The sequence below is a fragment of the Pantherophis guttatus genome, chromosome 1, assembly GCF_059756535.1.
Source record: "Pantherophis guttatus breed Tessera chromosome 1, ASM5975653v1, whole genome shotgun sequence".
Lineage (NCBI taxonomy): Eukaryota > Metazoa > Chordata > Lepidosauria > Squamata > Colubridae > Pantherophis > Pantherophis guttatus.
In genome coordinates this window covers 166,544,004-166,558,498 of record NC_142063.1, presented here as the reverse complement: position 1 = coordinate 166,558,498, position 14,495 = coordinate 166,544,004, and the positions used below count along the sequence as shown (strand labels likewise).

At 37.5% G+C, this 14,495-nt stretch overlaps 1 protein-coding gene across 1 annotated transcript in view; it reads left to right on the top strand.

Moving 5' to 3' along the window:
• DNAH7 (dynein axonemal heavy chain 7) overlaps positions 1–14,495 on the top strand; it is a 155,482-nt gene that overhangs the window by 104,028 nt on the left and 36,959 nt on the right. The window contains exons 43-48 of the mRNA XM_060688081.2: positions 807–1,153; positions 3,555–3,735; positions 5,633–5,818; positions 9,262–9,425; positions 11,850–12,004; positions 13,222–13,412. Coding sequence (XP_060544064.2) covers positions 807–1,153; positions 3,555–3,735; positions 5,633–5,818; positions 9,262–9,425; positions 11,850–12,004; positions 13,222–13,412 — 1,224 coding nt within the window. The remainder of the gene's footprint in view (positions 1–806; positions 1,154–3,554; positions 3,736–5,632; positions 5,819–9,261; positions 9,426–11,849; positions 12,005–13,221; positions 13,413–14,495) is intronic.

Sequence of the window (14,495 nt, the reverse complement as noted above, 5' to 3'; positions counted from 1 at the left end):
GGCCTCTCGCATTCATGCCCAACTCTGTGCCAGCATGGAAGGGCTTCTTATCCATTTAAAGGCTGAGAATAGGTTGAGATTATTTTGGTCCAAGAGCACATACATGGGTATGTATAAAGTATGCGGGAAAAGAGTGAAGCATAAACTGGAACTAATTTCTGAAACCGTTATTCTCTGTGAAATGATAGATACATGAATGTTTTTTTTTTAAAAGGAATAATGCTGATATTCTGCATATTTTCTTCTGGATTTAAAGCAAATCTTTTTTTTTTTTTTTACACAAATTTAAAAATAAATTACTTTTCACAATCTTTGTGAAGATGAATTTTTAGAGAAATTCTTATGGGATTGGTATGTATTTCTTGCACCTATCTTGGTTACAAAATGATTAAGAAGGTGGTTGAGTGATGGATAGATGCGTGATAGAAAGGAGAAAAGATGTGGAAACATAGCATCTTTGGCCGCCTCAGAAACCACCAATGGTCCTACTTTCAGGCTTGAAATGTAAAAATATGCAACGGAGAAGGAAAAAGGAGTTCAAAGGGAAAAGGTAAAGATGAGAAATTAGCTGCAGTTCCTGAAATGTTGTGAGGTCTTCTACTGGCTAGCAAAAGTGAAAATGGACTTTTGGTTATCTGATTGGAAGTCCTTCTTGTTTGTCATGGGATCCTTAGTTTTGATGTACTTTGAAAAAATTTCAGGTGGTCTGTCATTAGAATATGATGACATTTCTCTTAATGTTGTTTTCAAAATTAAAAATGCAATAGGATTTTTTTTTTTGCTCCAATCTCATCTTTTGAATATAGGATATCACTGTTGTCAAGTCCATGAAGAGCCCCCCTGCTGGTGTGAAACTTGTTATGGAAGCCATTTGCATCCTGAAAGGGATTAAGGCAGATAAAATCCCAGATCCAACAGGCACTGGAAAAAAGATGGAAGACTTCTGGGGCCCAGCTAAGAAACTCCTTGGGGATATGAGATTTCTGCAATCACTTCATGAGTATGATAAGGACAACATACCTCCAGCTTACATGAATATCATTAGAAAACAGTACATTACTAATCCAGAGTTTGTTCCTGAAAAAGTTCGGAATGCTTCCACAGCTGCAGAAGGGCTATGCAAATGGGTCATAGCCATGGACTCCTATGATAAGTAAGTAATGGTTTCAAATCATAATGTAAACGAAGAGCATTGGGCTGGCCTACAAGGAAGCGACTGTTGTGACTGTTTCTTTTCCCCAAGCAGTGATAGAAATTTGTGGGAATACCAATATATACAGCCTTCTTTACGAATAGAGAATATGGCAACATCATCTTGCTTTCTGTGCATTTCCAAATACATGTAGGAGCTGGCAGCAATCCAGATTCATACGAATTAATTTTGCAGATTTGCCATTTACAGAAATTTGTACTTTTTCTACTAATTACTGTATATCCACAATTCTCTTTTTCTTCTAGTTCTGTATATACAGCCCTGGTCCTGCATTGGGAGCTGATTCCTGCAGGGAATTCCCAAGCAGGATCTCTTTCGGTTCTTAGTTCAAACAACCCTGTTGCCAAGTATTCCACCAGAAAGGGGTGCCGAAGAGTGTTTTCCTTGCTTTCTGGGGCATCTAAAAATAAAAATAATAAAGAATCCCGTACATATATAACACTGGTACAATGATAACATTAAACAACACTAAGCTATTTTACTCAATGGTTAGGAATCTTCCAGTCTATCCTTTCCCTTGTAAAATTGATCAAGTGGTCTCTTTAATGATACAGAAGACTTTTAAAACCCAACTTTGTAAAACCCAAACAGTCCAACTCCTTGTCTTGACAAATGGACTCAAATCAAACAGCTTTCTCTACAAAGTCTCCTACAGTACATAGAACTTGCTCTCTTTCTCTGAGCTTGCTCAATCCCTTCTGAATTATATCCTCTCCCATCTGGCCCATCTCAATCCTTTCAGGGCAGGTCTTCTAGTCTCAAACCTTCCCCAGCAGATTCCAGTAGGTGACTTTCCTCATGGATGAACATTTAGCCCACTCTTTGGTTGATCTGTCAATGGATGTTCCTAATTCCTTTGCATTCTTGTGCAAAGCTGCAGGGCGTGGTATCCCAAGGGGAAAAACTTTGTACCATACATGCTTTGCTTTTTATTCTTTCTGCTCTGCTAGTTCCTGGTGCCCTCCCTTTCTTCCTTTGCTTCCCTGCTTTACTAAACATGGGGCCTTTTATATGGTTCTGAGATGAATTTCTGCTTATGTTTCAAATTATTGTTTTTCTCTCCCTTCTGTCCCCCGCTTTCTCACTACTCGTAAATCTTAACACCAACATCAGAAAACCTAGAATAGTAAGTAAGAGTTTCCTACGTCTTCCTACCAACTTTGCCTCTACTTTAGCTCCCATCTCAGTTAATCCTTTTCTTGCATCCTTTCCCAGCTTACATTAACTATTGGGTTGCATGATTATGTTTATTTTTATGTATATATGATTAACAGAACATTTGAGTAGCATTTTATGGATGGAATGGGACCTTCAGGCTTCTATGGGATTTTTTTTTACACAACAAATGAACAGATAGCAGATTTACATATATTTATTTATATCCTGCCTTTATTATTTTAATAAATAATTCAAGGCAGTGAACATACATAATACGGCTTCTTCCTCCTATTTTCCTCACAACAACAACCTTGTGAGGTAGGTTGGCCTGAGGGAGTGTGACTCATCTAAGGTTACCCAGCTGGCTTTCATGTCTAAGACTGAACTAGAAATCACAGTCTCCTGGTTTCTAGACCAGCACCTTAACCATTAGACCAAACTGGCTCTCGTATATCTTTCTGTCTCTGTCTATCATTATATACATACATATACTAAATGATCATGTATTTATTTCTCTCTCTTTTCTTTCTCTAAAAAATCTGAACAGATGTAAATCCTACATCATTCACAGAGTCAGAGATATCTGAATATATCACATTTTTTACTTGTAGCCTAGCGACATTTGGATTTTAAAGAATATTGCTAACACAAAGAATAAGAGAGAGGATCTGAATTTGACAAGGCAAAGGACAACATCAGATCAGTAGTGGGTTTCAAATCCCGGCGCTACCAGTTCGCTATTGGTAGTGCGTGGGCCCGCTTGCTTGCTTTGCAAGCATGCGGCACTTCTGCGCATGTGCAGAGCATTTTTGATGACATTTGGGTGGGTGGACAGAGCCTCCTGCTGTTGCCGCTACCAGTTCGCTTGAACTGGGGTGAACTGGGAGCAACCCACCACTGCATCAGATCCCAATTATCAATTAATATGGTTAGGACTTACTATTGTTCAAATTTTCCTCCGGGGTCTTCATATTTTACAGGAAGACAGTTAGCAGTCTATGTGATACTTTGAATTGCAGATAAGGATTTCTATTGCCTTGTTAGTGGAGTCACTTTACATACTGTATATGCAGGAATGTCCGTATGTGTTTATGTAACGTGTGCAGAAAGAGTAGATAGATGGAATAGTATTTGCATGTGGATGCAACAAGGATGACATCCTTAATTGTTGTTGTTGTTTCAGAGTGGCAAAAGTTGTTGCCCCCAAAAAGATAAAACTCAATGCAGCTGAAGGGGAACTGAAAATTGCTATGGATGGTTTGAGAAAAAAGCAAGCAGCCCTAAAGGAAGTTCAATACAAGCTAGCACAACTACAGAAGACTCTGGAACAAAAAAAGCAGGAAAAAGCTGACTTAGAAAACCAAGTAAGTAACAAACATTTTAAAATATCAAAAATGCAAAAACGAAGTCTATGTCATTGCTTTAACTTTTTTGTTTCTTTGCTTCTTCATTTATTTTCCATTTTTCACAACCCTGCTCAGGATACTTATCAAACGCTCTCAAAGAGCTCTTGTCTTTCTGAATTAAAAAATATGCAGAGTATCTGCCAGATCTCCAAAATAGGCCTGAGGATCAAAGCAACAGTCACACTCTGAAGAAAATAGTGCAATTTTACTAAACAATTTCAGTTAATTTATTACATACGCCGGACTCTTCGTTATACCAGATTGTGTTGATAGTTATCATTTTCCTACATTTACACAAATGATAACCTCAAAAATAATTTATACTCAAAACTTGTTGAACCTACCTGGCAGTTATATGAATAATGTAGAAGTGAAGATGATGGCTTTTGAGTGAGGAATGAGGAGGCTCTGATTCAGTTTCCCATTCTACTACTGAACTTACTGATGCTGAATAAGTCACTCTCAGACAAAGGCATTACACAGAGTTGCAGATGAAGTCTGGGGAGATTCTCATGTACATTGCTTAAACTTTCTAGAGATAAAAAGGATACAAACAAAACCAATTAGTGGCTAAATGGAGCTTAAACCCTTAAACCCTGGTGCAGTTAGTTTCCTGGATGGCAGATTGCAAAGACATGACAGAATGCAGAATGCATCAATATATTTTATTTTTGTATAAGAAACTGAGATTTGGATTTGGGGTTAGTATTTTTGACAATTCGGAGGAGCAGCTGGATTTCCCTTAGTTAAATGTGTTAAGTGTGAATGTCCAGCTAAACCCGGACCTGAGGGAAACTTATGCTCTCTATTTACATTTTTAACAAAATGAATCATTTTTGTGAGGAAGGATATTTGGAGAGGTCAGAATGTTTGGTTTTGTGATGGCGTATGCTCAACTACAGTTCTTCCCTTCCTATATTGCTGGAATAAATGAGGAAGTAATGGGGCCTCTTCATGCCTTCCAGTACACCTGTGTATACACTGCTGGGTTTTACTCTTATTTGCATCAGGGTACCAAGGTTTATTCCCACTTGGCCTGAACTGTCCATACTCCTCTATTGTTGATGGACTACTAGCCTAGAGCACAAAGCAAGCATGGAGAGGCATGTTTGCAATAGGACATAGTTTAACCTTTTTTGAGAAAAGAGGAACTATCTGAATAAAGAGATGCTTTCCCTAAAATTTCACCTGCTAGATACCGACTAGGATTAGGAAGTTGACACATTTTATTTGTTGGTTTGCTTGATTATTAAATTTGTTTGCCTCCCACTTCATCACAAGGCATGCAGAAAGTACCAAGTTAGGGAAGGTTATTCATGAGCCGAGGATTCAAAGAAAGTGCCTCCATTCCACATAGCTGGTATTGCAGCTAGTTCAATGTTAAACATTTATTAGAGAAAACATTTTTGACAAATTGCCAGACAGAAAGCTCCTTATGCATTCAATTCATGGGCCACATCTGTGTAAGAATGACCTTCATAAGTCAATGTCATGCTCTTGTATGATATGTATTCCTTTTTGAGATGCAACTGTTTTTGGTATCGCATATAAATCCATTATCAATTTCGCACTGCAAAGTGAAGGCAATAATTTATTTGAAGGCAAGAAGAATGGAAATGCTATTGACCTTGTTGAATTTCATCTGTGACAATTTGTCATACACATTTCTCTCAGTTTTTCTATCTTGGGGTTTCAAATATAAAAACTTTTCGATGACGACGAGGGTGGTAATAATAATAATAAGCAATACATACTGTATATAATATTTTCATAAGCATTGAAAGTAAAGCATGTAACTATTTGTAGTAGCATTCACTGGGATGGCTTTGCTTAAAGTTTATATTTTGATTTTAAGGTTGACCTGTGTAGCAAAAAGCTAGACCGAGCAGAAAAATTACTTGGTGGCCTTGGGGGTGAGAAAACCCGTTGGAGCCAGGCAGCTTTGCAACTGGGAAAACAATATGTCAACTTGACAGGCGATATCCTCATCTCGTCTGGCATTGTAGCTTACTTGGGAGCCTTCACATCGCACTACCGACAAGTAAGGAATGAACAAACAATTGAATAAATGTATGAAGTTTAGTAAGCTAAATGCTTCTGCAGCAAATAAGCAACAAGCATATACCTTTACTTCATTTTGAAAATATAAGCATTGATATGAAAAGAACACATGAGAAAATTATGAAGGTATCATTGTTAAAAAAGCATTTTTAAATTTAAGATAGTCAACTTTAACTTTGGTACATCATAACTGCCAACTAATATAGATCATTGGTGGGATCTTTCCTAAACTTGGCCTTAATTATTGTTGGGTTGTAACTCACACTATCTTTAATTATTGGCAGTTATTATTTGGGATGATACGTTATAATTCAACTATATAATGGGAAATATTGTTTTAAGGAGAAATGACCTATATTAATTTTGAGATGTTCCACATACAAGGACTGCCATGAAATTCCGCACGAGAAAGAGTACATGATTGACCTGTAGTTTAATATAGTCCTTTTCCAAAACCCCAAAAAGCCACTGCCAATTAGTGCAGACAACATAGCGATAGAATGGCCTGACTCAAAATAAACAGTTCCATAACCAACAACTTCTTCCCTTTAGAATCAGCAATATTTCAAAAGAAAGTCCAGTAAAATGTTTTGTCTGCAGTAACTAAACTTAAGGACTATGGCGAAATACTTGGAGAAAACCATGGATGCTCAGAATTTCCCATATGTTTCAACTCAATTTCTTGGCTCATTTTTGAATTGTTCATAAGAACTGTTTCTAAATTGGCAACACACTGATAGGGTTAGTTACACATTGTGTTCTCCGTATAAATCATTTCTTAAGGTTGATAAGGTACACCATGTAGAAACATTTGTAAGTAGCCTTAAAAATTCTTGGTGTTCTAAAAAAGTTCAAGGAATATAGACAGAATTTTGATTTTCATATTTCTGAAATATAACAGATTCTAACCTCAGCCCACAACAATTTGTGACAGTCTCATTGGAAGCCATGGGAGATTTTTAAATCTTTTCCTAGTTTCAGTGGGAATTAATTATAATGCTTTAGCAGGATCAGAACTAATATACATCATAACTCAGGCCCATGGAGAAGTTCGATTAAGGTTATGACTCTCCCAAATTGCAAACTATTGCTGCACAATTATGTTTTCCTTCATTAGACCAATGCAGCCAATTCAGCTATTAAGAAGGTATAATAAAATTTAGACATTTATAGGGATGATAATAAAAAAATATTTGATACTTGAATCCTACGTTTTGCTTTTGTGTTGGAGGGAAGCATTGTGCAGTCATTTTCATTCTTCTGAAATTCCTCCATCCATAAACAATATTATTCCCTTTGTTAATTTCTTAACAAATGAATGGGGATGTGTAGAGGGTAAGTATGAAACACAAGCAATACTTCTGGTAGGAAAAAAGAATATTTTTATGGTTGATTTTATATCTCCCACAAAACAGATTTAAGTTATTCTAATTCCCCATAGTTAACTTGATTTTATTAACAAGTGACAGGCAATTATCCTTAAATCAATGTTTTGAGTAAGATTAACATTTGGAGTTACTGCCTAAGCAATTTCAAAGTTTTTTGAAGTGTTATTTTATATTGTAATAAATTCCCAGCTTCAACATTTCAAACAGTGTAGCTAATTTATTCCATGGCATGGCAGGTTTCTATGAACATATAGGCCATCTGAGTAGATCCTTCCAGTTGATTGACATTAAAATGCTTAACTTTCTCTGAAGGCATATTCACTTCCATTACTAAATTGCCATCCAATTTAGTTTCCTTAGTTCCTTATTTCCAACTTTGTTAATGTAGAAACCTCTTGAAAGTAAATCTGTTTTCTACCTATTATGAATTATATTTGTTTCTGTGGGAAAGAAGAAGTTGGAACAGCTCTGTCTGGATATTTGTGTCCTGCCCAGAACAACCAAACTCCATCTCTGTGAGATGGAGGATTCCAAGGAAAAGGAAGATAAAATCAGATGACTTCTAGCCATTCTGCCTTCCTTTTCAGTTCTCATTTCCATCTTTCCATGAGAAAAAGTAAAACAGGTGAAAAGCCTGCTTTGCTAGAATTTTTTGCTTCCTGCTCTTGCACAAATATTCAAAGCTACCAGTCTCCAGCTTAGACTGTTAAAAGAATCCTGATGCTTTGCAGTGCAAACATCTTGCTTTTTTTAAAAAAAAACAAAAGCATTAAATCACATTGACAGAAAAACAAAAGCATCAACTGCATCAGAACACACACATTCCTTTACATTATTCATTAACAGTTCTGTGCATATTTAAGTCTCCCCCTGCCACCCCGGTGCATGCTTCTTACCTCTCTTCCAATAAGTCTGTTTCAGTCATGGCATGAATCAGTTTTCTGTTGCTGTTCAACAGATTTTGATGTAGGCTATAAGCAGGGGTGAAATTCACTTACTTTCCCTACCGGTTTGTAAATGTGTGTGTGCCGCATGTTGTCTCGCTTCGCTCACGCGTGCTGTCATCTGTGCATGCACAAAGTCTTCTGCGCATGCAAAAGAGTGTTGCAAAAAAGTGATGGCATGACGTTCATGCGGGTGGGTGGAGCCTCCCGCAGTCGCTGCTACCGGTTCGCCTGAGCTGGATAGAAGCATACCTGACCCATCTGGATGAATGATATATATCTCTGACCAGGGGTGGGTTCTACTTACGTTTACTACCGGTTTGCAACGGGGCCGCGTACGTGTGCTCACTTTGCTCGCATGCACGCTCTTCTGCACAGAAGCATTCTGATGACATCAGGGTCAGTGGGCGGAGCCTCCCGCCGGTTTTACTACCAGTTCTATAGAACCAGTGCAAACTGGGGGCAACCCACCACTGCCTCTGACCCATCTAAACTAAATGCTGAGAAATTCCAATTGAATATCCCACACTATCATGTGTTTCTAGATTGACCCTAGAAGTGTACTCAGTCATACTGTTTAACAACTGAAACAATTATTTTGCACTGTAACTTTTAGTGTCATAAACTGTTAATTAAAGCCTTCTGCCTCTGACTGTAGCTTTCCTTAAGTACATGATGTCTAATCTCCAGAATACCAGGTGTGTACATCTCTCTGGATTTCAGCCCTTGTTGATAAACTGTATCTGGTATCTTTCACTATGTACACTTCTGAGTTCGCTGCATGATTATGATGTTTCTCCCCAAGGGCATTGTGGAAGAAATGGATAAAATCAGGGCTAATTGGATGGTGAAAGGCAAAAAAATGGATATGGTTCATTTTAAGTTTCATTAAATAAATAACTAAAATATTCCTTGGCAATAATTTTGTAACTATTACATTAAGGTAGTCGGGATTGAATTAAAAGCAATTAAAAGGAACTCAAATTTGTCCCAGCAAAGAGTGACACGTCATTGATACTGCCAATGAGCCTCATTACACTAAAATCATTTTTCAGAATAGCTGCCCAATGATTAGCGTTCTTCCTTTTCAGAATCAAGGCCGGGACTGGATATTGACATGCAAAGCCAGAGGCATTCCCTGCTCAGATGATTTTTCTCTAACTACAACTTTAGGAGAAGCCGTGAAAATTAGAGCTTGGAACATAGCTGGGTTACCTTCTGATTTATTTTCCATTGATAATGGTATTATTATCACGTAAGTAACAGAAGCTTCAGATAGGCATAATTTATTTCTTTGGAGAGCATTGTATGCTGTTTTCTACTTGTAGGGGCGCCATAAGGTACTATAGTATATTTTTTTCATTTAAAAAACATAATATGCAATGTTCAGTAGTGAAGAGCTTGGTTCACATGCAAAAGTTCTCAGGACATAATCCTTCACATTTAAATCGTTCTCTAAATTTTCATCCTGCAGTGACGAAATCTCAAATTACAAGCCAGTGTTCTAGATGCGAATACCTACTTCCATTTCCAGATCCATTCACAACAAATGTTCTTCAGTGTTCACTTGACAGAGGGAGGGTCCTGAGGCTACTTGATCCTGCCCCATGCTAAGATCACCACCAGTTCTACCTTCCTGATCTTTATGTATTTGTGGAAAAATATAAACAGTGGCCTATAGCTATATACTTTTAACTTCTTTAAATCACTCAAATAAACTGGATGATTAAGACTGTTGGCCATGTGGATTAGCATTTGCATATAGAACTCCCCTTGCGTTGACTACAGATCTGCTTGCTTAGTGATCTGAGGAGTGAAGTCAACATTGCACTCAAATCGAGACATAACTGATGAATGCAGGAAGGCCTATATGAAAGGAATGTGGAGCACCCATTCATTTTCTTTTGTTGGGTGGATAGCGATAACTAGCATGGGAAAAAGCCCGAATGAAGGGCATGTGCTAGTCATTTCTACAAAAAGAGGAGAGTTCTATTTTCCCCTTGGATTATATCTCACACCTTTGTGGACTATGAGATGCTAGTTTGTTTCCTTTTGCAAGGGCCCAGATAGTGAAAGCATAAAATTGGAAGGAAATAGGTACTTCTTTACAGGAAGTCAAGACAAAATTCTTTTTTTTTTATTGAAAAAGTTTTAAAACAAACACAATTTCCCCACAACCCCCCCTCCCAACCCCCCTCCCCCTCCCCGACTTCCCAGAGCAGAACACAAGGTATTTCTATTGACCTTTAACAATAAACTAAATTGCATAACCAATCATTAAACTAACACCCCTAAAAAAAAATTTCTTAACCCCCCATATATAAAATCCTATTTCTTAAACATAATACTTCTAATATCACTTATATAACGCTTATACAAATAAAAGAAATCATTCATAAGCTATTTGATATTTTTTGGTCTGATATTATTTTGTATATAATCAATCCATCTTCTCCAGTCCTGTATGTACCTTTCTTGTGTGTGATCCTTCAGATATGCTGAAATTTTAGCCATTTCAGCTAAATTAGTTACTTTCAATATCCAGTCATCAATAGTAGGCAAAAAGTCCTTCTTCCAGTGTTGTGCTACCAACAATCTTGCTGCTGTTATCAAGTTCAAAATCAATTTAGTCTCTGCAACTGTACAGTCCGTAGTTATACCCAGTAAGAACAACTGTGGAGTAAATTTCAGTCTCTTTTTAAGAATATTCTGCATCACCCACCAAATCTTTATCCAAAATGCTTTGATTTTTCTACAAGTCCACCATATATGATAATAAGTTGCATCATCACAGTCACATCTCCAACATTTAGCTTGCACATTAGAATACATACATGATAATTTTTTAGGATCTAAATGCCATCTATAAAACATTTTATAAAAAATTTCTCTTAAATTTTGTGCTTGTGTAAATTTCACATTTCTAATCCAAATCTTTTCCCAAGTCTCCATCATTACTGGCTCTTGAAAATTTTGTGCCCATTTAATCATACAGTCTTTAACCAATTCCGTCTCAGAATCTATTTCCAATAAAGCATTATACAACCTTTTAATATGCATTTGTTTTTGATCTCTAATTTGTTTTACCAAATTCTCCTCATTTTGCACAAAGCCAGTTTTTTGATCTTCCTTCCATCTAGCTTGAAGTTGACCGTACTGAAACCATGTATAAATTATACCTTCTTCTCTCAGTATATCTAAAGATTTCAAATACATTACCCCCCTTTCCATAATAAGAAGCTCTTTATAGGTAATCACCTCCTGTTTTTGTTCTATACTTAAGACAAAATTCTTGATATTGTTCTGCACTGGTACATATCACAAAACATTTATTTCCATATAGGGATCTTGTAAATGCGTTCAAGTACGAGAGACAGATTGATATAGTTGTTAAGGCTTCTGGCTAGAAATCAGCAGACCGTGATTTCTATTCCCACCTTAGGCACAAAGCCGGTTGGGTGATGTTGGGCCAGGCACATTCTCTCAGTTCTAAGAAGGAGGCAATGGCAAACCATTTCTGAAAGATCTTGTCAAGAAAATTGCAGGGACTTGTCCAGGCAGTCTCTGAGAATTGGATATGATTGAGTGGAAATAAAAAATCAAATACATAATAAAACCCCAAATAAATGTGCCATGCAAATTCACAAAGTTGACATATTTCACTGTTTTCTCTCTCCAGAAATGCAAGAAGATGGCCACTTATGATTGACCCTCAAGGTCAAGCAAACAAATGGGTGAAAAATATGGAAAAAGCCAACAGCTTGCATGTCATAAAGCTCAGTGACAGTGAATTTGTACGAACACTAGAAAACTGTGTTCAGTTTGGTACACCTGGTAAGCTATCAAGTCTTTAAAAGTAGATTTTTCTTGCAAATTTTCAAAGTACATGATTAATTTTTACAATAGTTGGAATCACTTAGATGTAATGAAATGCGTCAGATGATAAAACATTTTACATTTCAAAACCAATTAACAATCCTCCACATCAAGAAAAACTTATAGACAGGTGCGGATTTAGGACGTAACACCTCATCTAATATTTCCCACAATAAATATATCTTTGGCATTATACAGATTGTATTTTCCATATGAAGAACAAAATTAAAACTGATGGAGTTTGACCATATTGTACATATGTTCTCAGGTTTATCCATCACTTATAACATCCTTGTGGAACTGAAGGAAGTTTATCTTAATTTCTTTTTAGGCTTTGCTTTTAAAGCCTTATATATCTCATGACATGCTGATTCAGTTCTATACTTGGTCTTTGTTATCATCTAGTACTTCCATCTCCTACACACTCTTACTCATTCAACTTGCATAATTTTATCTCTTTGGACACTCCTATCTGAAAAGTATAAGAAATATTTTATTGATTATCTGAGAGACCGTCTCTTGCTGTTCACATCTATCCGACCCACTGGAGTAGGGAGGCAAGGAATGTTGCAGGTCCCATCCCCTAGGGAGATATACCGGTACCTGGTGGGACCCAGAAGAAGGACCTTCTCCGTGGTGGCTCCCTCTCTCTGGAACATCATTCCCCCAGAGATTAGAATGGCCCCCACTCTAACACTCTTCCAGAAGGCGCTGAAGACTTGGTTCTGCCAGCAGGCCTGGGGGACGCAGAGCGGGATGGACCCCATGAAATGACTCGTGTGATGCGTTGTGGCCAGGATGGGGTGGGTGGGGGTAATTTTATATTATTTTGTTAATTTATTATATGATTTTCTCTTTTTATTAGTTTTATTGTTTTTATATGAATTTTTATATTCTTGTAAGCTGCCTTGAGTCACCATGTGCGAATAGGCAGTAATATAAATTTCCAAATAAATAAATAAATAAATAGGCACTATATTTCCAACCATTTATTTTCCAAATTTTATAATAGAGGTACCTTATTCTTTCCTGTGTTAAATATTACAGCTACAGTCTTCAAGACTGCTTTCCTCTTCAGTTTACTGATGTACTTATAACAGCGTGTATGCTTTGTGTCCTTTGTTCTTGCATCTTGTCAATTTACGGTTCATCTCAATTTCTTGGCTGAATCGAAGTGCTGTTAGAAAATGTCGGTGAAGAGTTGGACCCCATTCTGGAGCCTCTTCTGCTTAAGCAGACTTTCAAGCAAGGTGGCAGCATCTGCATCCGCCTTGGGGATTCTACCATTGAATATGCTCCGGACTTTCGCTTTTACATTACAACCAAGCTGCGAAACCCCCACTACCTCCCAGAAACCTCCGTCAAAGTGAGCATTTTGCCTGGGAACCTCAAGCGGTTGGCTTTTGTTTCATAAGCAAGTGGCTGATCTTATTAGAAGTATCACAATCCCTTCCTTAACTCTCTCCCTATGCATTTGCATGCATATACAGTATAATAGCAATAGCACTTAGACTTATATACCGCTTCACACTGATTTACATCCCTCTCTAAGTGGTTTACAGAGTCAGCATATTGCCCCCAATAATTTGGGTCCTCACTTTACCCACCTCTGAAGGATGGAAGGCTGAGTCAACCTTGAACCTGGTGAGATTTGAACTGCCAAATTGCAGTCAGCCAGCAGTCAGCAGAGGTAGCCTGCAGTCCTGTGCTCTAACCACTGTGTGGCTCATAATGATAATGCATATATAACATTAATATGAGCAGATGCTTTTTTCCATTCTCTCCCTCTGACATATATGTGAGTGATTATGTGTATTATATATAAATTTAAAAATATTTAAGCATATTAACACTAATACAAAGGATCTAACAATGGGAAGAAGGCAGTAAAAATGACAAAGACTGAATGTATGTTCCATGGATCAATTTTAAAGGTTCTCTTTTGTTCTGAACAGATACTCATCTTTGGCACTAACAAAAGTCCAGGGTAAATCCCACCGGTAGATTAAAAGCTCCTCTATTATATTTTCTTTACTTTTTTTCTATATTGATGTAAGAATCTCTTTATTGCTGCTCTTTTCACTACACTCGGCCTCCCAACCTACTGCTATGAGCCATGGTGGCGCAATGGTTAGAATGCAGTATTGCTGGCTAATTCTGTCGACTGCCAGCAGTTCGATCCTGACCGGCTAAAGGTTGACTCAGCCTTCCATCCATCCGAGGTTAGTAAAATGAGGACCCACATTGTTGGGGGCAATATGCTGACTCTGTAAACCGCTTAGAGAGGGCTGTAAAGCACAGGGAATCGGTATATAAATCTAAGTGCTATTGCTATTGCTAGAGGAATGTGAAAACCCCATTGTGATCCATTGACACCCAGCAATTCTCATATTTGCTTTTGCTTTTTTGGGAGGGGGAGGGCAGGGGGAGGAACCAAACAGCCACTATG